Source organism: Dermacentor variabilis, chromosome 5, assembly GCF_050947875.1.
Source record: "Dermacentor variabilis isolate Ectoservices chromosome 5, ASM5094787v1, whole genome shotgun sequence".
Lineage (NCBI taxonomy): Eukaryota > Metazoa > Arthropoda > Arachnida > Ixodida > Ixodidae > Dermacentor > Dermacentor variabilis.
Window position 1 is genome coordinate 129,096,093 of NC_134572.1, and position 13,953 is coordinate 129,110,045.

At 47.6% G+C, this 13,953-nt stretch overlaps 1 protein-coding gene across 1 annotated transcript in view; it reads right to left on the reverse strand.

Annotated features, from left to right (window-relative positions):
* Window positions 1-695: 695 nt before the first annotated feature.
* Window positions 696-13,953, reverse strand: part of LOC142583644 (protein kinase C iota type-like) — a 45,146-nt gene continuing 31,888 nt past the window's right edge. The window contains exons 4-11 of the mRNA XM_075694137.1: window positions 13,728-13,825; window positions 12,864-12,997; window positions 11,087-11,172; window positions 10,642-10,717; window positions 7,328-7,456; window positions 5,187-5,266; window positions 4,629-4,723; window positions 696-759 (exon numbers count right to left, since the gene is read on the reverse strand). Coding sequence (XP_075550252.1) covers window positions 696-759; window positions 4,629-4,723; window positions 5,187-5,266; window positions 7,328-7,456; window positions 10,642-10,717; window positions 11,087-11,172; window positions 12,864-12,997; window positions 13,728-13,825 — 762 coding nt within the window. The remainder of the gene's footprint in view (window positions 760-4,628; window positions 4,724-5,186; window positions 5,267-7,327; window positions 7,457-10,641; window positions 10,718-11,086; window positions 11,173-12,863; window positions 12,998-13,727; window positions 13,826-13,953) is intronic.

The window sequence follows — 13,953 nt, forward strand, 5'->3', positions numbered from 1 at the left end:
CGCTGCAAATTGAAGTTGAGAGCAGAAGGAATCACTGAAGTCGGCTGTGCCGTACTTCCCACGGACCCCTCTGTAGCCGCCTTTACACTGTTTGTATAAATGCTGCATACTCTTTATCTTCGTTTCATCTCTACAGCGGATGAGTAATGTGCAGCGTCTACATACTCGCCATCCATCACCATTGCGCAGCCTAGCCAACACCGAGGATCTCGGAAGCTCGGCTCGTGAGCCACGAGCAAGAACACGCTATCGCTCTCGGCCGGTCTGGCCGCCACATCCGTCGCTCCGCTTGTCGTCGAATTTCCGCATAAACCTAAGGATGACGCTATACGCAACGTAGCCCGCCGTCGTGTCATTCCTTGTGGTGACGAATGCGACAACCCCGCTGCGCTTCGATCAATCAGCCCTGCCGGAGCCAGGGCAGTGTTGTCGCTTCCGCTGATGAGCGTTGTGGGCACATACACTAGCGTTCCTGCCGAGTAGGAACGCGGCACATACGTGGCGCAAACGCGCCTCAAACGTGGTGCATACATTTGTCTGCGCCGGAACGGACAAGAAGTGTCAAGCTAAATCTATCTAATCCGGATTCCTTTGCGAGCTAACAAACGCCGACGGCTTTCTGTCAAGATGCTATTCCGGGCACCGCCTAATTCCGCTATATTGTCAAATCCCGTAATGGCGACGTTTAGAACCAATTAGAAGCGCATAGAGGGCTGCAACGGCCTCTCCGATTGGCTCAAAATGTCGCCATTGTAGAACCTGTCAAGATGGCGGAATTTAACAATGTCCAAAATAGCACCCTTGGCCTCGTCTCCTGCAGCGTTCAGACGATGATACTTTAGTGGCATCCCCATTGAAGCGGGATGACGACAAATGACCTAGCCTGCTTGAGTTAATAGGTATGCTATACATGCATTTCACTGTATTATTTTCTGCATACATCTCCTTAATCTTCTTGTCTCATCCTCAAAACTGCGAGATCCCGTATTGCTACCTATGCCTGTAACGGATCCGGTCTTAACCTCTTCTCTTTTTTATTCACCGATACTCCAAAGGACTCTTGCTTAACTCGGCTACTGACTGGTTGATGCTTCCGTCCACTTCAAATGTAGGTGCTCCTGGAAGGTGTACGTTATCTATGGCTCTCTAGGTACTCGCCCAAACATTACAGAGGGAGCAGGAGACTTTACCCTACCACATAATTCCCTTGACCGAGGTGATGCTGTTGCGTGGCGACAGCTTCAAACTAATTCATTTCCTTCTCTTCTTTTTCTTCACCTCTTCCACCCCACACAATATCCTGTCCTTACTGTGCAGCAAAGCCCACAGTATATCATTGCACCTGGGAGTGCCCACACCCTCCGGGTTACTCCCCTATTCCTTCACCTTCACCTACTTCCCGGGAGACTGCGCTGTTTAGACCCGCAAGAGCAGAGACGGCTGATCCGGTGGGCACGCGGAGGGGCGCGAGCCAATGGGGCCCTGAACTAAAGGCTCCACCCTACGAGGAAGTCTCCCTACATCAGTGATGATGAACATCAGTGATCATGTTCTCTCACTGGGTGACCCCCTTCGCATTCCATTAGCGTGTCCAGAGTGTCTTTGAATTTTTGCTGCAGCATGCACACGAGTCGTGTTGCGAATATTTGGTTCGGTATGTTTGTCCTAATAGGCAACTAGTTAGAGCCTCAAATAACAAGGCATTGCCCTATGTGTTATTGTACAGACTTTCCTTCCCAATTCCTCTCGTCTCATTCTTTTAAATTTCCATGGTCTTCTTTTATTTCAATTCTTTGCATCCAATTCGCAGTCTCAGCTTCCCTTAGTTTTTTTTTTCTGATAACTCCTAGTTTTCTCTTTGCACTTTCAATTACCCTGTACTCGGTTGCCAACATAACTTCCTCCAACCTGTGTCCACGCTTTCAAGGTACCAATACTTGTGCACTTCAGCCGTCCATTTACCTTGATCCATGTTCCCGGGTCTTTCTTCAACTGCAAGGCCTGCAAAGCCGCTGGCGCCGTTCCTCCTTTCGCCAGCGCTTCCAGACACCATCAGTGCAACGCTAAGCCTTGCTTTTGTTTTCAGTGCTTCGCTCTTCTGTCTAAACTGTCATTTTTTTTTTCTTTAGAGCCAAACTGTTAGTGCGGCTTGAAGCTGTAGAAAACCTTATGTGCGTGCGTGTTCTCACACTAGAAAATCTTACGTGCGTGCGTGTTCTCACATTCTCCTAAAAAAAATATGATGATGTGCAGACAAATTTTGAAGCGTCTAGTAACTAGGGTTTGAAAGGAAATTGGTAAACCCTCTTTCACGCTCGGAAAAACACATAACCTACAGGGCTACAGAAATCTGCATCGGGAGTTTTTCAAGTTGCTATACAATTTTCTCATTGACACTTTTCATTTAATTATAATATTTGAGAATTTGATTGAGGCTAATTATCTAATTAGACGGAATTCGAAAAATAATCCAAGTATCCCCAAGCGACGCCAAACAACGTCACCTAGGTTCTGTTCATCTACGCGTGGCCTTTGCATATTTTTTAAACCTTGGTGCATGAAGTTGGGACGCCCTGCATATTATATATATATATAATCGCGCGCGAACATTTTTTTCCACTTTGACACTCCTAATGCTAGCTAATTAAAACAGCACGTAGGATCTGGTAACTGCGCGAGAAGACTGGACACACACTCCGGAAGCGCTTTTGTAAACGTGACCGCACCGCCTTGCGTACCGTAGAATGCAGAATTTAAGATTTAGATGACGCATATAATTGCATAATTCCGTCCAAATTCCATTTGTAGTTGAGCATATGCATATAATTCAGTGTGCACCATCCCTCACCGACTGTTATGACCAGAAATCATCCACAGAGCACCTGATTCGTCTTAGGCGTAGAAGTAATATGTCGATAAAACACACTTATGTAATGCGATGCAATCTTTTTTTTTCGTAAATTAGGTCAACTGATAAATGAAAGCAGGGATCGTAATAATAAATCTACAGTTGCATAGCCTTCCTACCTTGAACATTTGTGGTCAGAAAGTTGAAACAACTTGAACGAGGCAGTAGCAGTAGCGCATTGGATTGGAACATACGAATGAGCTAGAGTAACAGCATATCGTTGACATTCGTGAAAGCCTTTACGCCCTCACTGACGCGCTCTCGGTCGGTCGTTGTATTTAGGCTACGTAATTACGGGAAGGTGCCCGCAAGTTCAAAGGAAACTGCTAACAACACGTAGTAAGTCTCGACCGTCTGCAACGCTTTCCCTATATTTGATAACACGACGCAATCTGTGCATAGTATTATAATGTGTACTCAGGAGCACGTTGTCAATGCCCTTCAACCGCTAACTTTCAGCGAAGTCGACAATAGCAACTTTACAGTCACTTTTCGTTCGTACATGGGAACGCGAAACATCATTCGCTACAGTGATGTGATGGTGCAGACTGCTGAATGTAATTAGCGAGTGTGCGTTATGCGGCGGGTACGGTGTCCCCCTAGCTCACTACAACAATACGCAACGCCAGGTGAGACCAACGGATGGAACCTCGTGATTCCTCGTTTCGGAAGGACAATGGCGTTCTCCAGTGCAGGCACACTAAATTGGGCGTGTCGTATGCCACGACACATGAGTGTACGACACGTGCTATAGGGTAATACGGCAGATGCACAGGTCGCAAAAGACGTTGAAGTAAGGGCGAACATGACGATGATGTAGATGATGATGATGCTTCGGAGACACGGAATGCACACACGTTGATGTCAGTTTGCTCTCTTGGGCGATTCGCACCCGTTGGCTTGACATCACAATGACTGGTACCCTCTCGGGATATTTCGGCCCGAGAGGCCTTTCACTCTGAAAGAGAAGGAATTTAGTAAAATAAAATATTAAATAAAGCAAAAGTACAGAAGCAAGTGACATTTACCTTCCACACCATAATTTTACGATACAGTGGAAAGTAGGAGAGCGGCAACTCTACAGGCTCTAATTCAATATCGGCCACTCTGCACTTCAGTTGGGAGCTCTCCCAAAACGCCATTCGTAAACAGCACTGATATTGTTACATTCATATCGTAGTCTAATGTTATGAACAAATAAAACAAGCACTCGCCTAAGGCTAAAAAAAGAATAGTTATTCCAATGAAGAACAAAAACAAGTCAGTCAGGCACATCGACAGCGCTTCTTACGGGGCCAGTTCGAGCTGCGAACCTTGTTCGCAAGTTGGAGCAAGTCGAGAGGGCCAGACTGTTTATGCGTTAGCTGGCAAACAGTGCGGATGTTGCCTAAGCCTTAATGTACCCCGCGGGGACCGGGAACGGCCCCGAAACGTCACTTGTGTGTTTCTGTACATCACAGGCGAGTGCTCATATTATTTTGTGTTGACCCAACATTATACTACGCAAAGGCATTCATGTTACTGCCGATCAACACGGGAGATGGTAGCGGCAATACTCCTGGATCTTAAGCTTATGCGACAAAGTTACACGGCGTGGGTTGAAACACATAGCGTCGACTCTATTTACTAGGAGGTAAATCCTGATAAATCCGTGAATGCGTGGGCAACGCATTCACGGATTTATTCACGGTCAGCAAGTTAACGTCTCAAGAGCACTCGCCTGGTGAAGCTGTCCCAGTCAACATGGCGGAAGAACGGGTGCTTCATCACTTCGTAGAAGCCCGTTGAGCGACAGCCCAGACGAAGCCGAGGTCTCTGAAATAATTACGACACCAAAATATATATGTATAACTTGGCGTTACGGCGGGCACTGAGTTTTGAACATGTCATATATTGCGCTATAACGAAAAATAATTATCTCTGTTGTAGATAACTCCCTGCGGACCCGCAACACCTACGCCTTATTTGTGAAAGGATTAGCACAACGTGCTGCCTCCGTAATTGCCCAAATTTTTGTAGGGCAGCAAGGCAGAACGGTTCTTGCTGTTGCCGTTGTTGCAGAAGGGTTAGTTTACTAATGCCGGCCTACTGACTCCTCCCTTTACCGTCATTTTTATTCATGCATGGAAACGTGCTCCATCGAGATTTTGCTGTCATTGTAAGTAGATTACGTCGTCCAACCGTCTTCCGTTTATAATTACTAGCTGTTTACTTTCGGCGCATGTTGCTTAAATGACCACCCCTTCACTTCCCCTTTCATGCAAACCCGCTAAATTACCTCAACTAGGAGTCCACTTATAAGGCTTTTTGCATGCGGAGGCATGTGCTTGGGCAGGGTAATGGGGACCACTTCAGCGTCTGGAAAAAAAGAAACACAATATCATATGAATACACCTTGTTGAAGCGTCTTCTTCCCCTCACACTGGAACAGTGACTGTCATTCTTAACCCGAACACGCCTTAAGCGCATTGTTGGTTCTCCTTGAAGGGTGCTAGGATTTTCTCGATAGGGATACTCGAATTGGGCTTGATTAATTCATCTTCCTTCCAAAGTATTCGATGTTTGCTACTTACAGTCCGTGTTTCGTCAAACCGCTATAGATTGGTCTTCCATTATGCGGGTTAACCCTGACGACGGCTGTGCATGTGTCGTGGATGCAGTCTGCGCGTATTTAGAAAGAAGGCAGGGTCGAGGCGAGAGGGCCGCGAGGGTGGTTACGTTCTATGTTTGGTCTCTTAAATGTAGGAAATTATGTACCTTTGGACCGCGAGACCGAAATGTGGATGAGTGTAGCTTGCCGCTTTCTTGGTCGAGTGTCACTCGCTATGTATTAATCTTGTTGCGATAACCTCCGCTCCGTCATGTATTGCTAGTCCCAGGGGGCTGCTCACTTCAGCAATGAAAGTAAGCGTTAAAATAAATAGTTAAAATTAATCTGGAGTTCTCCACTACACGGTGTGCCTTACATCCAATACTGCGAGATTCTGGCACTTTACTCCAAATAAACACTCAACTCCTTGTGCAAAAATATCCCAGGCGAAGGCAGGAGCGGGAAATGCACAGAAGTGACGTTATTATTTTTTTGTAATGCGAACAGCATTGTAGGCATTGTAAGACCAGTTTTCTTCTGGCTAACTGAAAATGGGGGCCGATTCCGAAGGCAATGCCATCTAAATATATCTGCCTAAACTCTTTCACGACGCCTTTCAATAAAAAAAGATCCTTTAGAACATCTCCAGTAGTAGTCCGGAATGTAACCCGCGTTATCACCAGTTCTTCACTCACAGCAGCATGACTCTCCAACGCGCTGGGCTACGAATGCCCGTGGGGAGGGAGGGATTAATTCTCAGTGTTCGCATGAACCGGCGCGCCACGGATCTAGGAGGCCATGCGCATACTTAGCAGGCGCACTGCTAGATGGCGCCGCGCGGCCAGAGAGAACACAGAATGAAGGAAGAGGTCAGGAAAGTTGGCAACCAGGTGCAGGGTAAAATCAAGTGTGAAAAGACGAACACAAGTCATCCGAAAGAAAGCGACAGAAACAGATACAGCGAATTTGGATACAAAGAATGGAAACATGACCATGGAAAAATGCTGGAATGGGAAGAATAAAATGAATGGGAAGTGCCGTGCTATTTGAGGCTCGAGCCATAGTTGTTTAAGGACGAAAGCATACCGGAGCAAATATTCGCAACAACATGAGGCATGTGCATGCTGCAGCAAAAATCCGGAGGTCACTCAGCGCATGCTTATGGAATGCGAAGGAATACATCCAGTGACACCCGTAGGTAACCACAACCTTCCAGAAGCGCTTGGATTTCAAGTGGACGGAAGTATCATCCGTTCAGCAGTCAAGATAAGCAAGAGAGGTTAAGAGTACTGGTGAAAAATAAAAGAAGGGAAGAGATTATTGATACGATCGGGTCTGGTACAGGCATAGGTAGCGGCGTACAAGGTAGAGTTATGAGGGAAAAATTATTAAGGAAATGTATACAAGAAATGTTAGGATGAAAAACATGTATAGCATACCTGATTACACCGAGCAGCCTAGTTGACTATTTGTCATCGCCTCATTTCAAGAGCGATTCCAACTAATCATCATCATCAGAAGCACGCGAGTGGAGCCCTGCGGCAGTACAGGCTTCATAAATGGCGTGCTCCCGTGGCTCTTATTTGGAGGAAAACCAAGACGTTGACCGTCCCCGCAATGGCGCGTTGTGTTCGCATATTTGGATAGCCATCGTAAGGGAGTGCTTCCCGAAATTTTTTAACGAATACTGCGGCAGCTGCGGTGATGGCCAGCGCGCTCTTATTATAAGTGGATACGTCTGCGTCGCCGTCGCGTGTGGAAGAACTGTTCATAAGAGGCTGCAGCTATATCGTAGAACACTTAGGGACACGTCGACTTCTCGCACTTACATTGGTACATGTAGTCCCTGTCGACCCAGTGGTCCAGGTTGGTTTTCGCCGAGTAGATGGACATTGGCGTGTGCCGGACGTACAGCACGTATGCGAGGATGCCCAGCGACCAGTAGTCGGATGTGCGATCTGTGTTTCAGCGTGACAAAGCGCATGCGCGTACGTACCGAGTTCGTTAAAACAACCAACATCACGTATAAATGAAATTAAAAGGAGCAGTTTATACAAAAGTTTAGCAGAAGAGCAAGTTTAGCAGTGGAACGAAAAAATTGTCCCGGTCCTGGTCGGAAAATCAAACCTACCACTGTGACCTCCGAAAGTGACCAACGTGTCAGTGACCTCAGAGTAACGACAAAACTGACCGATAACGACAGCCACAGGTCGTGCCGGGAGTTCCTGTCGGTCCAACATTCGACATGTGCTGGAATGACTTGACAGTGTCGTTACTCATTTCAGGTTGATTTTCTCTCTTCTATGGGTATTCGAATACCGAAAACTTTGAGTATTAATCGGATAGGCTTTGTTGTTCGAATCGTATCCGATTACAATATTAATTCTTCAAAAGTGTAGAGTATCCGCCTATGGTCGAAAAAAAAAGGGGGGGAGGGACTACAATACTTATTTGTGACTCAAGAGAGACAGTGACTAATGCAAATTTTGACTTCGCCGAATGAATTCTTCTGCAAGAGAGCCGCTGAGGCACCATGCAGTTCCTGAACGAGGGTGCGGGGCAGATTACTTCTTCTCAACCAAAACCAATTTAAGTCGTTCAGTAAGAACCGCCTCACTCAGCCCATGCACGAATTCCTTCTTTATTTGGCCAGTCTCTCAATGTTCGCATTTAAAGCAACTGCGGGGCTGCATAGCCACACTTCTCTCTCACAGGCGAACAACACACTCTAGGCCCATCTAGTGAGGTGTTGCTTCCTTGTTTCATTGGCAGTCACTTACGTGATTCACAAGCTTTCACAAGCTTGACCATTGTACTGTTAACAAGTTGCAAACGCGATTACATGCAATAAAGAATCAATGTAAGTAAGCATTTCTTTTTGTTTTTGTTTTTTCGTGGAGCGAACTCAACGAAAGATTTATATTTCCCTTTGCGTATAAAAACAAAAAATATTCAATAGTCGAAAGTTGCTTTTCTCCAGCATTCGTATTCGCATAGACCCGGAAAGTTCACTATTCTAGCACCCGTGCTATTTTGAGACATCCTCCATCTTGCCCTTTTCGTAGAACCTGTTGCTTTATTCAATATTCCCGTGCTTCGAGTTGTCTATAAATTCGCTTTCTCATTGTCTCCTGGTTGGCATAGTTCTTATAGCGACTTCCCAAAATTGGCGGTGGTGCCGGGCTGGACACTCCGACAAATTTTTATTGCGGCAGCGATCCTTTGGGGACCCGAGACGAATTCGCGCCGTCGGCGCCGCCAACAGCCGTGCTGTCCCGGTACCGACGGTGCACGTGTGGCCTGACGAGTTCAGGGTTAGACTGTCCTCGGAGACGCGAGAGGCGCGCAGTGCGTCTTGGCTGACAAAACAACGACACCTTTGGGAACACCGTTCCATTCGCCGTCCAGCCTTTGACGTAATTATGTACAGTGCTGCACATAACAGACACGCACACAATAAGAGACAGCGATGGGACACGCAAGGCGCCAGGTGTGTCCCATTGCTGTTTTACGGCATACCAACAGGCCCAAGCAGCTACCGCCTTCGACGCGTCTGGCGCCGCCGCCGTCGTCGTCGTGCCGTACCGGGTATCGACGGCGCATGTGAAGCACGTCAGCGGAAAGGTAGTCAGTCTCCAGACAGGCTACATGAGTTCGGCTGAAGAAACGACGAAGCGAGTTGGACGCACAGTCGACGCCACACGCTCATTCGAAGCTTCGGTGGGGGAGCACGGACGGCGTCGTGACTCTGAAGGTTTTACGTGCAGTAATGAGCCATGTTCCTATTATTTCTTAGTCAGGACCATAGTATTGTAGTTTGTAAAGACCCAGTGTATTACTATTTTAAGAACGCCTCTCATCTTCTCCCGCCGCCCTCTCCCCGTGTGACGGCTGCGGGAAAGTGCTGCGTGTGCAGGAGAGCGGAGGGAGGCAATCAACGCTCATGCCGCTGGAGGCAACACGCATGGCGATTCGACTTATACAAAGTGTCCCAGCTATCATGCATCGCGCTTTTATAAGAAATACTGGCAATTCTACACGAAGATAAACGAGAAGATATTGTTCGTCGTCGAATAGAGTAACCATCTGTAATTTTTGTTGATGTCATTCGTTTTATTAATAAAATGAAATTACTTATATTTTTTTTTACTTACTGCTCTAATGGCAAGGTGCTCATGGCAAGGGCAATGAAGGATTTGTAGAAAATTTAAACAAACTTACAACTCGCTTGTTTTCAGTCAGGTACTTTATTGCCCGTTTACCTTTCCTGGCTGATACCGAAAGTCCTCTAAAGATGAAAAAATATCACGTGGTTAACCGACCGACTGCATCAAAAACAGCATCCTCAAACACACTCCACAGGGGCTAGTGGGCGCTGACGTTCCACGCATCAACAACCAGTTATGGGGCACTCTTATCAACATCAAGGCGCCGCGCTGTCGCAGGCGGGGCGTGCCAGATAAAGTGCCAGCTCTGCCAATAACTTCTAAAAATTATGGGGTTTTACGTGCCAAAACCACTTTCTGATTATGAAGCACGCCGTAGTGGAGGACTCCGGAAATTTCGACCACTTGGGGTTCTTTAACGTGCACATAAATCTAAGTACACGAGTGTTTTCGCATTTCGCCCCCATGCGGCCGCCGTGGCCGGGATTCGATCCCGCGACCTCGTGCTCAGCAGCCCAACACCATAGCCAACTAACTTCTATGAAGCTTGTTTTGGTGCACTGTTTTTTTATACGAGCGGAGGGTTAGCCACATGGTTGTTCTTTTTTCATTTTTCGCGGTCTTTCTGTATCACCTGGCTGAAAACATGCCAAACGCACTCCATGTCGCTCGCGCCTCTGGATATGTAACCCTCCGTGCGCGGGACGCACATGCACCGTCAGTATGGCGGCGACAAGGGGTCGGTGTAGGCGCTCGCAGAGTGTCCGTGTAATTGCAATAACAATATCCAGCTGCCACTGGAACTGGAGTACCCGTGCGTTTCTACCGCTCTATATAGCATGACACCTTGCGCGCCAATTCCGGTGGCTATACCTAACACGGTTCCACAAACATTCGCACTGCTTTGAGGGCACGCATTTCTGCAGAACGAGGTCATAAACATCGCGCAGTTAGGAAAAGTAAAACAAGCGCGTTACCGTATACTTCCATCCTTAGAACTTCCGGCGCCATATAGGGTATCGAGCCAACCCGGCTGCTCGACGTTTTGCCAACCTGCGGAGACGGAGGCCCAACGCCAAGATATATCTCAGCCACTGCTAAAGCATTTTTTTTTTTCAATGCTGCTGTCGCTGTACTAGGCCATTTCTGCATTATTTTCGGCCAATCTTGCAGACGGAAAAGATTGGCTGACTTTTTTTCTCCTGATCCTTATCGGTGAGTTTGAATGTTGTGATTATATTTTTGGGTCTTTTATGGCTTATCAAGTTGCCGTTCACGGTATAGTATGGACGTTTCTGGCATTACAAAGAAAAGTAATTTATCAATCCCGACTAACCTATTGTCTCTCTTTAGCATCACTGCAAATGGCCAATGCATACGATGCATGCAGAAAATACTGCGGCCACATTGGTCGCCACTCACGGAGCAGAAGGCGAAGTCGAAGAGTCGCGCGATGCCGGTCATGTCGATGAGGATTGTCGTCGGCGAGATGTTGCGGTACATCATGTCTGCACGACAGAAGCGCAACATGAAGCAGCTGCATAGGCTGCACCGATGCCAGCTGCATACTAGTGTGATAACAATGATGATGTTTTTTTGGCATTCCCTTTGAAACGGGGCGGCGACAAATAGTCCCATGTAACTTGCTTGAGGCAGTCAACTTATAGATATTTATAGGCCAAGCGTTTTGCCTATGTCTCCTGAATCTTTGCTCTCTTTCATAAAACATATCCGCCTTCTACGGATTAGGTCCTATTAATTTATTCCCTGCTTACTCTAAACATATTTTACTCATCTCGATTGTTGCCTGCGGTTAATGCTTCCATCCGCTTTATCTCCCAGGGACACTGACATAGCCAGGGCGAGGCATACCGGATTCGTGACCCTCCCCCTCCCCCTTACATGAGTGAGGTAGTGGCCGAATATTGCCCCAGAGAGGTCAATTCCTGTTCTGGTGAGGGTGCCTTCCTAATTGGTAACCTGGACCAGAAAAGCACCGCTGGCTATCTGCATTTTCCTCTGTAGCGGCAGCAGCATCGGCGTCGCATGAGAGTTACGTAGATGCTCGCGTCCACACGAGGCACGAGCAGCTGGCACGCTCCGGCACGGGCTAGCGTTCCGAAAGAGATTAAAGAAAGAATGCTACGCTAAGAGATCGAGTGTCGGTTCTTCCTCTCCCGCGAGAGCCCGAGACTTTACCGGTCCACGTGGTCGCTCGTCGTCACACCTTTTTTTTGCCAGGATCAGGCGCCAATCCAAGGCTGAAAAATGTAGCGGCCTAATTGTTCAGCGCTAACTGTTTTATTACGATAGTAGTTATATGGGCACTCCAGGCGAGTTTATGCCGTTGTAGTGAGGTTCCGCATAAAGTTCAAGGGCGATAAAATCGCCGCCGCGCGTCGTATGCTGTACGTCCGATTGAAAGCGTGCGAAGGTGCAGCTCAATGTCGCGCACGTAAGGGAGGGAAGCGGGGAGGAGGCGCGCCATCTTGCGTCGCACGCAAGGATACGAGGGGAGGGGAGGGAGGACATGGAGGGGCGTTCTACTCCGGGCGTCCCGGCGCCCGGTCCGCTGTATCTTGAAAGCCATCTGCGACATGAATAGAGCACGCCGCGCGCTGTGTTTTCGCGGTTTAGTTTGCGTTGCTGCGAGACGCAGCAAGAAGGTCAATTCGCTCGCTGCTGCTGCCGCGCTTCTTCACTCCGGCGTTTTCGACAGCGAGTTTGCAGGGTCACCGAGTGAGATGTGTTCATGTTTGCTCGTGCGCGCGTGACACCATCCTTGTTAATTTAGCTACTATGCCTATGCTTGCAAGTTCATACAGACAATAAAACTACTATCCTTACTTGGTATAGCTGTCCACTGATATTCTATCGCAATCGATGCTTCGCCTTTCGTGCAAAACTGCGACATTATTTTTTATGGTGCCCTCTATTTGCTAAGCAGTTTGCCTTTAAAACCTCTGCGGTCCGACTCTACAAGTTTCGCGTCATCTTTCCATATTGAAACTACCCTAGTAGAAGTGCCACTGCAGGTTACTGGCTTTGGTACCAATTATATTTGAGCCATATATAACCGTGCACATCCGAATGAATTCAGCGTCGTACTTACAGAAAATCTTTCAGACCGCGCTCAGCACACGAATGAACGATACCCATTTGTCATGGTTACGCCGTCAAAAATGAAAGCTCAGCCCACCTCGGTCGTGGATGTACTTGAGCGCGTATGTCACGTTGGCGACGATGTTCACGATGACGTCATCTCTCAGCGCGCCTTCTTCGAGAAGCGATTGGAGTGTGCATCCCTCGTAGTACTCGGCCACGAAACAGTAACTGCGCAGTAAACGCGAGGCACACGTTGCAGTGCTTCCGAATAACTCAGGTGCAGCATGTTTTCATCGTACGACGATGTGAAGCCGTGAAGGGCGGGAAAACCTGGGCCCAGATTTAATAATGATCCCACCCCCGTTTTCTTTCTTTCACCCTTCGTTACTTCTTCGCGTGGTGTTGGGCTGCTAAGCACGATGTCGCGAGATCGAATCCCGTTCACGGCGGCTGCTTTTCGATGGGGACGAGATGCGAAAACACCCGTGTACTTAGATTTAGATGGACATCTAAAAACCCCTGGCACTCCAAATTTCCTGAGTCCTTCACTACGGCGTGCCTCATAATCAGATCGTGGCTTGGGCACGTAAAACCCCATAATTTGTTTTTTTTTTTTGCTTTTTCGCACACCACCTCGTTGTCTTTAATGCCGACATCAGCCTTCCGAAGCAAATGATGAATGAAAATAAACGGAAGAAAGAGCATATATAAATTGTCACAAAATGCGGATCGTTCGATAGTGTCTTGCAACGGTTCAAACCTTTCCTGTTTTTCTTTTTTTTTTCCTCTCATTCGTTTCGCTCATCGTCATATCAGCTTGGGCATCGCTGCACCGCCGTTATCGCCGAGATCGGCAGCATAGCGTGAGCGACGATTAAGAAAGAAGAAAGATTTTGTGAAACAATAAAGTTGCTCGTCGCAAAATGCAACCGCAGGTTTATGCTTAATAGCGCCTTACCATTGCGCCGTTTTAAAATACGCCTTGAGGCCCACGATGAACTGGCAGTCAGACACGGACTCCCAGACCTTGCGCTCTCGGGTGATGTCAGCCTTTTTCTGCAGCAGCGAGAGAAACTCCGAGTTTAGGTACGGTGACGCTTAAAGACTCCTCAGAAACTTCATCAGACTCATCAGCACACCCGGCTAGATGCTATGTTCGTTTGTGCGCGGAACGCTTCGGAGAA